This window comes from Beauveria bassiana (assembly GCF_000280675.1).
Source record: "Beauveria bassiana ARSEF 2860 unplaced genomic scaffold BBA_S00003, whole genome shotgun sequence".
In the NCBI taxonomy this organism is placed as follows: domain Eukaryota; kingdom Fungi; phylum Ascomycota; class Sordariomycetes; order Hypocreales; family Cordycipitaceae; genus Beauveria; species Beauveria bassiana.
In genome coordinates this window covers 1,437,736-1,450,478 of record NW_007930838.1, presented here as the reverse complement: position 1 = coordinate 1,450,478, position 12,743 = coordinate 1,437,736, and the positions used below count along the sequence as shown (strand labels likewise).

General features: G+C 51.1%; 5 protein-coding genes across 5 annotated transcripts; 3 read left to right on the top strand and 2 right to left on the bottom strand.

Moving 5' to 3' along the window:
• Window positions 1-104: 104 nt before the first annotated feature.
• BBA_01685 (uncharacterized protein) lies at window positions 105-1,664 on the bottom strand (the record flags this gene model as incomplete). The annotated part of the gene is made up of 1 exon (XM_008596782.1): window positions 105-1,664. One exon carries the CDS (start codon window positions 1,662-1,664, stop codon window positions 105-107), a length of 1,560 nt encoding a protein of 519 aa, XP_008595004.1.
• Window positions 1,665-2,093: 429 nt separating this feature from the next.
• BBA_01684 (mitochondrial division protein) lies at window positions 2,094-4,311 on the bottom strand (the record flags this gene model as incomplete). The annotated part of the gene is made up of 5 exons (XM_008596781.1): window positions 2,094-2,369; window positions 2,424-2,471; window positions 2,550-3,451; window positions 3,508-4,108; window positions 4,243-4,311. The coding sequence occupies 5 exons, from the start codon at window positions 4,309-4,311 to the stop codon at window positions 2,094-2,096; spliced, it is 1,896 nt and encodes a 631-aa protein (XP_008595003.1).
• Window positions 4,312-6,039: 1,728 nt separating this feature from the next.
• On the top strand, window positions 6,040-6,908 carry BBA_01683 (Methyltransferase type 11; the record flags this gene model as incomplete). The annotated part of the gene is made up of 4 exons (XM_008596780.1): window positions 6,040-6,148; window positions 6,219-6,326; window positions 6,395-6,487; window positions 6,622-6,908. The coding sequence occupies 4 exons, from the start codon at window positions 6,040-6,042 to the stop codon at window positions 6,906-6,908; spliced, it is 597 nt and encodes a 198-aa protein (XP_008595002.1).
• A 936-nt stretch (window positions 6,909-7,844) lies between these two features.
• Window positions 7,845-9,037, top strand: BBA_01682 (uncharacterized protein; the record flags this gene model as incomplete). The annotated part of the gene is made up of 2 exons (XM_008596779.1): window positions 7,845-7,974; window positions 8,052-9,037. The coding sequence occupies 2 exons, from the start codon at window positions 7,845-7,847 to the stop codon at window positions 9,035-9,037; spliced, it is 1,116 nt and encodes a 371-aa protein (XP_008595001.1).
• An 821-nt stretch (window positions 9,038-9,858) lies between these two features.
• On the top strand, window positions 9,859-12,376 carry BBA_01681 (Cullin family protein; the record flags this gene model as incomplete). Its single annotated transcript, XM_008596778.1, has 5 exons — window positions 9,859-9,926; window positions 9,981-10,067; window positions 10,118-10,194; window positions 10,252-12,137; window positions 12,188-12,376. 5 exons carry the CDS (start codon window positions 9,859-9,861, stop codon window positions 12,374-12,376), a joined length of 2,307 nt encoding a protein of 768 aa, XP_008595000.1.
• Between the last annotated feature and the right edge of the window lie 367 nt (window positions 12,377-12,743).

Below are 12,743 nucleotides of genomic sequence, written 5' to 3'. Positions count from 1 at the left end.
TTGCCAGCAGCAGGTGCCATCAATTAGCTTATGCCATGGGAAAGATTGTGGTTATTCTTATGACAGGTACGCATTGCGTCGAATGGTATCATTTATTATAGACTCTAGCTCTGACTATCGTCTTCCGTGACATCTGTTCTCTGGCCATCTCGGCGGGCTTTGGCTCCAGCTTTCAGCAACTCCCATTTGTCTCTGTATTTCTCTAATGTCTTTTGCATTTTACGGTTATCCTTTTCAAGTCGCTCCATTTGCTTGGTTGCCGCCGCCAGTTGCTGCTCCGTCTCCTGGCTCTTCCGTAGCAGAGCCGCCGCGGCGCCATCGTCGGGCTTTGCAGAGGCATTTGGTGAAGAGGGCCTCATTAGGCGATAGCTTTCAGCCAGAGCCATGGCAGAGCTCTGCGCACTCGCCTCAAATGTGTGCAGTCGCTTCGAGAGCTTATCTAGCATATCCTTGAGGGACTGGTTCTCTGTATACAGCTCCTCAATCGTATTGTTGAGCTGCCGTTCTGTATGCGAGGATTTGCCCACACGCCGCTTCGCACCTGGCGATAGAGCGACGGGCAGCTCACGCGCATCTACAAAATCATCATCTTCCTCCTCACCCATGGCAGACTCTGCACTTCCATGTAAAGAGCTGCCCAGACGACGCTTCTCCTTCTCAGCGTAGCTGAGGATATTCGCGTAAGACATGGTGTGACCAGTTGTAGGTACGACGTAGAAAGATTCATGAGGGGCATGACCCTCGCGCGCTAGAATACGCATAGTAGCCTTGGAATAAATTTTGGACAGGTCCGGCTCGGCGCTCGGAGACGGAACCGTCTTTGGTCTTCTCCTTGCTTGCGACGGCTCGGGCGCCTCTTGCTCCGACGTGGTGGACTCTTCCTGGATGAGCGGCAGGCCAGCGAATGCCAGAGGCGCCGATATTTTATTTATGAGGCTACCAAAGGTATTATAGAATCTTGTATAGCCAGCGTCGTCTGTATTGGGCTTCGGACTTTGCTGTTGGCTGTTCTGTGGCGCCGAGGCGGATCTCTGGCGGGCATCTGATCTCGACGACTGCATGGGCGGCGGCACCCAGGTCGGCTTGCCGGGCTGGTGGTCTATCAGCGTCTGCATCTTGGTCCTAGAGCCGTCTCTCCGCGGGTGCGGGTCGACGTTGCCGGGCGCCTGGTCGTTGGAGACACTGGGGCTCAGCGGCTGCCCGCGATACTTGGAGCGTATACCGCGCGCCGAGGCCAGGTTGCTCGCAATCGACGACGACATGTCCCGCGCTGCGTGGCGCCGCGGCTGCGCGAGTCCTGGCATATGCGGCGATGAACTTGTCCTCGATGATGATGATGATGTCACGCCGCCTGCTGACGCCTTGCTGCCCGCATCGTCGTCTGCTTCCTTTTCGCCAAAGGCCTTTTCGTCAGCGTCACCGCCGGCGTGCACGTGAGTGTCGGGCGACAGCTTCAGCAGCTCGGCCAGCCGCTTGTGGTGTGCCTCGAGGAGCCGGAGTGTACGGAGGGCCTCGATGCTCGACGTGTTCCGGGCGGCGTTGGCAAACTCGCCTGCGGCCAGGGTGTGCTCGCTGATGGCGACGGTCGTGTCGGCGGACTGGCGGGTGGCGACGGCGGCGGCTTGCGCGTGGTCGTGCGCCTTGACGAGCGGTGACGAATCCATACGTGTGTTTGTATCTGGTTTCAAAAATTATATCTGATGGGTTAAGGGGTATCTAATGCTTGGCCACAGGCGCACCAAACGGCCCGCGATGCTGGTGACGGAGTTGAACTGCCCACGAGACCTGTGACGGCAGCCTCGACTTTTAGCGGGGCGCTGTCATACGGCGATCGCCCCGCGTTAAGTCGAGCTACCCCGGCAATGACCGGGTACCTAGGTGCAGTAATTTTGGAGTTTCAAGAAAGTAAACGACATGTTCTGCTTGTACGCAGGTTTTGCGTTTGCTTCGGAAAAACAGAAAGAATCAACAGACCAATAAACTATCCTGAGGTGCGCCCACATCTCAGCGCCGGGTTCATGTTATCCCAAGTAAATCCCAAGTAAATTGTACAATAGACTACCAATATCAGAATGCCATCCGTGGTCCCCATTCTAACATGTCCACACGCCTACAATACCGTTCTGTCTACCTTCTATCATGTAGCCATCCTTTACACGCACACGCTCCACAATCGAAGTCTTTCTGCCCTCTTCGGCCGCCGTGACGCCTGCGCCGCAGTCCCATTGCCTTCCCTCTACCTTATCGTACACTTTGACAACGTCTTCGCAAGCGGCGCTAACGATCCTCCTTGCGTCAAACATCATACTCGTGATGGGGTTGTCGTATGCATATGCATCGTATATAGACCCAGTTCGCAGGTCCCAGATCTGTGACTCGGTTAGTGCCGGTACTTGCGGTTATGCCTCACCAGTGCAACTCACTCGTATACTTCTGTCCAAACTACCGGTGACTAGATGCACGTCGTCAAACTGAAGACATGTTACGGCTCCGGTATGGCCAACCAGGCTTCTATGTACCTGCCCGCTTCGCAAATCCCACAAACGCACCATACCATCTGCGGTACCACAAGCCAATGCCGACTCAAAAACCTGCAGGGCGCCAACAAAATCCGCCGAGCTGGACTGTGAGCGACCTGTTGGCCTCCAAGCAGCATCGGATGTGTTGGGGTTGGCGGAGGCCTGAGCGGCTGCCCACATGACATCCAGTGTCTGGATGCAGCGGCCTTTCTCCAAGTCCCAATGACGCAAAGTCTTGTCTGCTGAGCCAGAGATCAGGGTCTCGCCACGAAAGTGAAGAGCTGTGATTTCTCCAACGTGAGACTGCAATGTAAAGAGCTCACAGTCGTCCATGCTACCCTGAGGCGGTTCAATATACTGGTCGTCGGGGTTTTCAAACGCGATGGCATCTTCATCTTCTTCTCCATGACCACCAGCGCCTTGTGGATCGTAACGTGATTTGCTAAGATCCCATAACTTTATGGTTGCGTCGACTGAGCCGGTGGCTAGGATATTATCTTGGACTTGCAATGCGCGGACGGACGCCGTGTGACCTTCGAGGTGACCCATGCAGCGTCCGGCATTCAAATCCCACACACGAACCGTGTCGTCGAGGGCAGCAGTGACCATGATGCCGAAAGGTGCGTCAAAGTCGAGAGATGTGATTGTGTCCTTGTGAGCTCGAATCTCGCGGATGTTGGAGCCTGGTTCGAAATGCTCGTGTAGAATGGGCATGGATTTGCGGCGGCGAACCTTTTTGGGTCTTTTCGTCGGTGTGCTGGAGGCAGAGCTCGGGATTTTGTCGTAGACGGACTGCGACATGAACTCGGAGTCGTGGTCGTCGGCATCGCCAACGAGGTCGACTTCATCTCTCGTGGGTGTGTTCTTTGCGACCTCCTCGGCCTCATCAACAAGCGCTTGGGCGGCCTCTACCTTTCCTTCAACATCGAGAACTACGAGGTGTTAGATGAAATGATGACTGGGCAGAAAACTCCAAGGAGTGGCTCACTGTCATGCTCGAGCAGGGCCTCTTCTTGCTCCAAGCCAGCTAGTCTCTCCATGATAATTCGGCGCATGCCATGTAGGTTGGCAATTTTATTGTCGATTTCGTGAATTTCGCTGCTGGCCATGTTTTTGCGCACGGCTAGCAAATCGAACTCGTGCAGCATGGCGGCCTTTTCCTTTTTGGCCTGGTTTAGTCGTTGTGTCTCGGAAACGGCTGTGCCATCCTCGAGTAGCTTTCTGCCTCGGGAAACGCGTCGACGGTGTTTTTTGCCTTCGTCTGTAAGCTCAGGAAAGCTAGCTTGGAAGCCCTGGAAGAGCGAGTAGCTGTTGTCGTTGTCGGGGATATTGGAGAGGAGATGCTCAGGAAGGGTGGTCAAGGCGCGGTGCTGTATTTCAGCGCGAGAGAGCTTGGAGCGAACAATATCGGTAGGCGTAGTTCTGGCCATGGCAAACATGCTGCGTTGAACCGTTGGCCTCTTGAGTTGTTTGTGCACCTCGGCCATGGCGGCCTGATAGTGTACCGATGCGCCGTCGGCGTTGACAGGGCCCATGAGGTGGCTAGCGGTGGTTGTTACCTTTCTACTGAACGCTTCCAAACCACGGGTCTGAGAAGAGCAGCGACAATAAGGGAAAACATTAGCAAGGAAGGCTCAGCCTGCAAAGTACGATGCCGCTGCCATCACACGACACCAAGGGGTGGTGGTTGAGGTGGAAGGCTAGGTAGGTTGGTGTCGCGTACCGAAATAAGCGACTGATCATCGTCGGGACCATCGTCGGGGAAATCATATTGGCTCGCGGGGTCAGCCATGGCTCAGGCTGCAGAGCGTGAGCAACAATTGTGTTGTGGTCAATGATGTTAGAGGGAGTTTGCGACCGGGTGGCCTCGCGAACAGCCAGGCCGGGCTCCGGGGGGACCAAGTGCCAATGGGACAGACGGAAGCAAGGATGCCTTGCTCTTTAGCAACGCTGTAGCTATTGTGGGGCGGCTTCTTTGCAGCGCGACAGCAGACGGGGGCACGGGGGGTCGGAGGGAGGAAGAAGAAGAGGAAGAGGGGAGCAAAGAAGGGAAAAAAAAAGGCAACTATTTGACTACGTAGAAATTGCCTTTCAAGGAACCTTTTGCCTAACAGGCTTCTTGTTGCCTGTCAGGGCCTTTCAAGGCCTGGCAGCGCACTCTGCAATATCACACAGGGCATGTCCAGAGACCATCCCCTCCTGCGTAGGTACCTAGGACTGACTACCTTAGGTATCCCCTGTTTTTTTGTGCTCGCTCACTGTATGTAGTCGTGATGTTCCTGCCTTGATTAGCCAGTCTACGGATTATATAAAGTAGAAATGACTTCATCGCCCAGTCTGCCAACCAGTATTTTCAAGAGCACATCTACTAAATCAAATATCGATGGGTAAATCTCTATTAAGTATTACAATTAAGAAGGTAATGTTCTTGTTGATTCTTCTCGCTAGCTAGTACGGCTATCTAGGTACTTCTAACCATCCTAGCCTAATGGTGCAGTCCTAATCATGTCATGTACGCGAAGTATAAACCTGTCAAAACCGTTTTGTGTTTGTTTTTGGATTGTGGTAATCGAGCTTATGAAACTCTGGCTGTAGAAGTCTAAGCACGCCACTTATTCGTATCAATCGTTTCTGATTCTCTAATCCATCGCTGTCAGCCCGCTAGACCGAGCTGATTGCTCCACTCTCCTAATAAGTTGCGATGAATAAACGCATCCGTGGTGTATCAGGCTCTTGAGCCCAGTGAAGAAACAAATCTTTTTCACCCTCAGTGGTCTTGTGACTCGACGCACCCATGCCAACCTTTCACAGCAGCACAAATACGTCAACTTCAAGGCTGTTGACCGGTGCGGCCGCCGATCGCAGAGTCGATGCAGGCAAGCCTGAGGCTCTCGTTCACCCTTCCTTTGGTATCAGTTTCTTCTTCTCCGTTTCCAACTGGCACGCGACTTTTTAAGATTATTTCCAGGTGCTACCTTTCCAGATAATTATTGTGATAAGCTAGGGGCAAGTCTTGAATACTACTATTATTTATCTTGTAGAGCTTTTCGTGGTCGGCATCCTCCGACGCCAAGACGTGCTAAAAAGAACAATTGGTGCTGGAAATGTGCGGCTTGGCGTTGAACTCGGGAACGCTTAAAGTTGGGTGCCCACTTTTTAACCATCTGCTCGTTGTAACCACCTTCCGTCACTATAAATCAACGAAGATATATATAAAAGGGCTGTTCAAAAAGTATTATAACCAGAGTTTCAGAAATCGACAAGAGCATTACACTATTGATCGAGCCGATTTGTTATTGGACGCGTGTGGGTCGTCACAAAACCCTACTCCCTTGCCTTTCTACTTACCCCAGCTTAATGTGATTAGCTGCGTATATGGATTCATGGGGAACCTTTGTCTTTGCTGCCTCGCGCCCGCGAAAGGTCTGTGTCTACAGCCTTGTTTTATTTATAGTGAGGGGTCAGGATCCCGCGTTGCAAGATATCAGGGCTGCTGCAATAGTCAAACCTGCCAATCTCTATGTGTGCTATGGCTCCAGAGCAGGCAAATGAAGGGCTCCTTGCCAACATTACCACCCGCCTGAGTACATATCTCAGCTTGAGGCATGCCTGGCGCGAGCCAGCTAAACGTGAGTTGCTGGGCAGCGAGTCAAGGTGAATTGCCTAAAATTTGTAAGTCATCAAATCAATTCGATTCAGTTTACATCGCAAGCCTGTGGTCCAACATGCGATCCGGATATTTTGGCGTGCTAGTCTCGCCTAGCTCAGTTGGCGACAAGACATTTGCTAAGTGGTGGCTCGCAACAAGTAGGTCGCCGTTTGCTCCTCCCCGATCCCAATCGTACTGCTGGTCATATATCTGAATGCTTGAACAGGTCACAATTTTATGAGCCATGAAGAGGCCTTTGGGGTACCAGCGTTGGTTGGTAGTGCGCACGGTGTGGTGCTCGACCTTGGCGCTGGCTCGGGTAATCAGCTGCATCGTCTAGACACAAATCGGCTGACGCAGGTATATGGAATCGAGTCAAACGCTGCCTTTGTGCCAGCTCTCACAAACAAAATCCAAGAGCTGCTCTTGAGAAGCTATACACGCCTGTTGTAGCTCGTATCGAAGACGCTAAAGAGGAGCTCGCTAAACTAGGCGTTCAACCAGGTACTGTGGATTGCATACTTAGCATCCAAGTGCTATGCTCCATCCCGAATCTGAAGTCTGTTATAAAGGACCTACATTACCTCTTAAAGCCGGGTGGTGAGTTGATTTTCTGGGAACATCAGCAGAATGAGGTAGACTGGATCACTCGGGCAGTCCAAGGTAGGCACTCTCACCCTACGCTTTCCTTATTCCTGGTCGACCTCTCATACACAATATCTTCCGAGTTGACCGGCTAAGAAATTACTGAATACCTAGGCTTGTGGAATATATTTTGGACACCTGTTGTTGGTTCTTGTCGATTAAATCAGCCAATCAGAAAGACTCTTCTCGCAACGGCTGATTGGAAAATAATCGAGATAAGAGTCGACGAAGATCCGCTTGATCTGATGCCTCGCGTTTCTGGACGCCTACAGAAAAAGGCACACGCCTAGTCTGTACATATACTCAATGGTAATCTGTCGCAACAGATGTTGCTGGGGTAATGGGGAAGGACATCTGATCTCGGCCTAATTTTTCCCCAAGTCTAAAAGAGATCTTTTAATTAAAGCGGGTTCAATAGATAGAATAATATAGATTTAATTGAACTAAATCATAAAGCATCCTTGTGGTAGAACACTAGGTCATGTGTTATAGGTACTCGTAGGATTACTTGTCAGAAGAATGCCTTTAGTAGTTTATCAATTGAACCTATCCTAGAAACCTAAAAAAGGTCTCTCAAAAATATTCTATAAGTTTTTGAAGGTTCTTTTCAAATTATGATTCTATAATCTTCTTTTACTATGCTTGATTGGTTGTTATAATTTAGTGAGAGAAGGTGTCCTAATAAAAGGGGATGTGCACCAGAAGTGGGTGCCCAACGCTGCCTTAATAACGTTAACCGCTCTGTAACCGCTTGTAAGCTTCCAGATGCCTGTGCATGCCACATCCGGCGCGGCGCAAAGACGTCACCAGACTCACTCTTGCCTTTCTGCCGGCGCCTGACCAGCAACGTGGGCGTTCCTTTGTCGAGCAATTCACAGCGCTGCCGCAGACCTTGACTTACCCCCAGGCGTATCTCTTCACAGACCATTCAGGACCATGCTTGTGTTTCGGCGGATTCTGTCCTGCGCGTAACCGCTCGCGCTCCAAGTTGCGCACCCGTCGCTTCCGTAGGCGTGCGCGCACGCAACACAATGTCTTCGCATTCGTCTGCACGTCCAGACGCGCCCAAGAGCTCCTATGGGAGCTCCGTTCCGTCAAATTCAAGACCAAACACAGCCAACCAGACCCCCCAAAGGCTCCGACCGCCGAGATCGCTCCCGCGTACGTCTCGTCACCCCTTTATCTGCTTCAACAACAACTCCGTACCTGTTTGAGCCTATCAGGCTAACATTGAATAGCATGGATCGATTCCTACCACGAGAAATATGACGATGCAGCTGCCGATCAGCTTCGTGAGCTGGGGGTCCCCCCTCGCGCCGTTGCACCACAGCCCAACTCTGTGCCACAAGAGCCGCAGCGGCGAGTCTCCAGGGACGGATACATAGACATCGAGGATCTGTCACTTGGCCCAGCACAAAAGGTTCGGGGCCGTATACCACACCTTTTGCGTCATGGCAGAGCCTCTATGCGAGGTCGCAAATGGGATCACCTGCGGTCGGCAGAGCCCGTCATTGTTGCTCGCCATCACCCGTCTCCGTGGCAGCCCAAAGCGACGTGGCACGACTTCATCGCCTCGTCTACATGGGGCCGGCCGCCAAATGAGAGATCACAAGTGGTCGCGCCAGAGTTTCTGGATGACCTGTACCCAAACTTTAATCGTCAGACCGCCTTGGACTTGGACATGAGCCGCCCGCGACAAAGTCGGCGAGGACGGGCGCTGGGAGGCTACAAGCGACTATGGATGATGGCGCTCAATCATAGCCTATCTCCTCTCATATTTCGATTGATGGTTATCATCACGTCCATCATTGCCTTGGGAATCGCCGCACGCATATACAAGGTAGAAGTAGCAGCGAAAAGGAAGGGTGCCGAGAGTACACAGTCTCTCTTTGCTGTTGCAGTTGATACAGTGGCCATTCCATATTCTGCCTATATGATATGGGACGAATACACAGGCAAGCCTCTGGGGCTACGACCAGCCGTAGACAAGATGTCTCTCATCTTGCTCGACCTCTTTTTCATCATCTTCAAATCTGCAAGCACGGCGCTTGCTTTTGAAGCGCTGGTGTATCACGATATCACTCTGGGACCGATACGAAAGCTGGCAAATGCACTAGCAGCCCTGATGCTCATTGGATTGCTATCGTGGACTATGAATCTGTCGGTCAATATTTTCCGAGTAATTGAGAAATTGGGTGGCCGCGAAGACGATCATTATGCATAATTGAAGGGAGTATGATAGAGTTGGCGTTATCGGATCAAGCGGACTACCTTGGAGTATATATATTTCTTGCAATTTTGAAACGGGACATATTCTAGTTCGTGTAGATATTAGACTTGAAAAAAGAGACCAGAATTGCAAGTGTTACCAGAATAAGCGCAAGCCATCACCAAAACATAACCCAGTCTGGAGTGCAACTTAGGAGTAAGATGGGCGGTGAAGGGCGGCAAAACATCTAGTGCCATGTATCAGCGGTTTTGCAGTGGACGGAATCAGGTACCTTGCCTTGCCTACCTGCCTGCCTAAACTCACCAAGCTACCTACCTTAGGCTGCCTACCTAATCATTCTCCCTATCATTTCGTCACTCTCGCCTCTTCTTGCCCATCTGATCCATCACCATCTCTTCGTTCCTTGTCCCCATTTTGTGTTTTTGAACGATACTTTATGGGTGAGGAGTCTGTAGCTGACTTCAGCCCCTCGGTTATTCCTCTTCGCATTTCTTTCTCGCGGTTTGAGGCCCTTTCATAAAGCGCAAGCTGGTCTCACGCCCTTCCAAACCCCGTCGTCGCGTTTGCGCCGTCGCCTCCCCGCCGCTGCCCATTGTTGGCACACCACCCTCGGATCAAGCAGGAACCTGTGTCTACCAGCATCGCGAGCGGACCTACTCAGTCGTGCATTTCTGTGCCTGAGGCTGGATTTCCCCTCTTCCACCTCAAGCAGACGGGCCCCTCCGCCTACCGAGCGGTTGCTACCGACTCTCTCATCACTCAACAAGACCCCGCCAACGACCAACGCCTCGCCATCGCCATCGCCATTGCCCATCATGGCAACCAGGACAGCGATACCAAACCAGATGCCCGCGATTCCTAATAGAGAGGACATCGAAGCAACGTATGCAACTGCTCATGACTATACTTGCATGTTTTCCCTGCTAATCTCCCTTAGATGGAAGTACCTCGTGCATGGCATTAACCGCGTGATGAACGATCTGGAACAAGGCATTGATATGCAACTCTACATGGGAGTTTACACGTGAGTCTTTTGTTTCAACGTTGTTCTAGTTCTTCTGTTGACGCTATCAGGGCTGTTCACAACTTCTGTACATCGCAAAAGGCCGTCGGCCTCGGTGGTCCAGCCATGCACTCGAACCATAGAGGGGGTTTGTAACGGCCCTCGTCTTGGATTATCAAGGACGTACTCGCTAACGTGTCTTCAGCTCATCTTCTCGGCGAGGAGTTGTACAAAAAGCTCATGCACTACTTGGAAGAACATTTGAACGGCCTCTACGAAAAGTCGAAAACACACACCGATGAGGCGCTACTGGCTTATTACATCAAGGAGTGGGACCGATACACTGTTGCTGCCAAGTACATCCATCACCTGTTCCGCTATCTTAACCGTCATTGGGTTAAACGCGAGATTGATGAAGGCAAAAAGAGCATATATGATGTGTATACGCTCCATCTGGTACAATGGCGTCAGGTCTTGTTCAAAAATGTCTGGTCCAAGGTAATGGACGCCGTGCTCAAGCTTGTCGAGAAGCAACGGAATGGAGAGACGATTGAATACGGCCAGATCAAGCAAGTTGTAGATTCCTTTGTGTCTCTGGGCCTAGACGAAGCCGACCCCTCCAAGTCAACCCTCGACGTGTATAGATTCCACTTCGAAAAGCCTTTTCTAGAGGCTACCAAAGAATTCTACGAATCCGAATCGAAACAGTTCGTCGCCGAGAACAGCGTCGTGGAATACATGAAAAAGGCCGAGACGCGGTTGGCGGAGGAGGAGCAGCGTGTTGATATGTATCTGCACCACGATATTGCGGTCCCTCTTAAGAGGACTTGCAACCAAGCTTTGATTGCTGATCATGCCAATCTCTTGCGCGACGAGTTCCAGATACTTCAAGACAACGACCGCGAAGAAGACATGGCGAGAATGTACAACCTTCTCGCCCGCATTCCCAACGGTCTCGATCCTCTGCGAACCAAGTTTGAGAACCATGTGCGAAGGGCCGGATTGGCTGCCGTGCAAAAGGTTCAATCCTCAGATGGTGACAAACTCGAACCCAAGGTGTACGTCGACGCGCTGCTGGAGATTCACACTAAGTATCAGGCGCTGGTCAAGAACGCCTTCAATGACGAGCCAGAATTCACCCGATCTCTCGACAACGCCTGCCGAGAATTCGTCAACCGCAACGAAGTTTGCAAGTCGTCATCCAACAAGTCTCCCGAGCTTCTCGCAAAGTATACCGATGTTCTTCTTCGCAAGAGTAGCACCAGTATCGAGGAAGCCGAGCTCGAGCGTACTCTTACGCAGTTAATGACTGTTTTCAAATACATTGAAGACAAGGATGTCTTTCAAAAATTCTACTCTCGTATGCTGGCCAGACGTCTAGTCCACGCCAATTCATCCTCAGATGATGCCGAGACTAGCATGATTAGTAAACTCAAGGAAGCATGTGGTTTCGAGTATACCAATAAGCTACAGCGCATGTTCCAGGACATGCAAATTTCCAAGGATCTCAACAAGGAATTCCGCGAGCATCTCGCAGGCATTGATAGCCAAAAGACAATGGACTCGACATTCTCGATCTTAGGTACCGGTTTCTGGCCGTTACAAGCGCCAAGTACGCACTTCCAGCCTCCTACAGAAATCGGCAGCGAAATCGAAAAGTTCACTCGTTTTTACAAGCACAAGCATGACGGCAGGAAGCTTACCTGGCTATGGCATCTGTGCAAGGGTGAAATCAAGACAGGGTACTGCAAGAGCAGCAAGACACCTTTCACCTTTCAAGTCTCCGTCTACCAAATGGCCATACTTCTTCTCTTTAACGAAAAGGATTCCTACGTCTACGAGGATATGCTGAGCGCAACGGCACTGAGCGCCGAGGTTCTTGATCAAGCCCTCGCCGTTATTCTCAAGGCCAAGGTTCTTCTTGTGGCTGGTGGTGAGAAGCCCGGGCCCGGCAAGGTTTTCAATCTTAACTACGATTTCAAGAGCAAGAAGATTCGTGTGAATTTGAACCTCGGAGGTGTCAAGGAGGCTAAGCAGGAAGAGGCCGAGACGAACAAGACCATTGAAGAGGACAGAAAGCTTCTATTACAGGTAAGCATCATGGCTACCCGTCTGCTTATGTATGTTGCTAATTGTGTCAGTCTGCCATTGTCCGAATCATGAAGGCTCGCAAGAAGATGAAGCACTCACAACTGGTCAGCGAGACCATTAACCAAATCCGCACACGTTTCCTTCCTAAGGTTGGAGACATCAAGAAGTGTATAGAAATTCTACTGGACAAGGAATATCTCGAGCGTCTAGATGATGACGAGCTCGGTTATCTTGCATAAATGGTATTTTTATTCACGTTTCTTTCCAGGTTGAGGCAATTCGCATATAGAATGAATTTGGGCGATTGTCGCGCGGTGATATGACGCCATTCCGTAGCTGCCTTAGTATGCGCTACCTACCGGACGGACGTTGGGCTGACCGCGCGCATGGAGAGATGGACATGCCGACTGCGGGCAGAGCATCGATTGAATGGGGAATTGGAGTGCATTTTTTTTGGCCCAAGGCGGAGAAGATAACAGTTGCAACTTTCTTTTCGTTTGTTTTGGTCTCACTATTTCAGCCTTTATTATGCACGATATAAATACAGTATCGTGAGACGAGGCTAAAGAACGTGCAAAAGCGAAGGAAAGAGGGGAGAAAACCAAA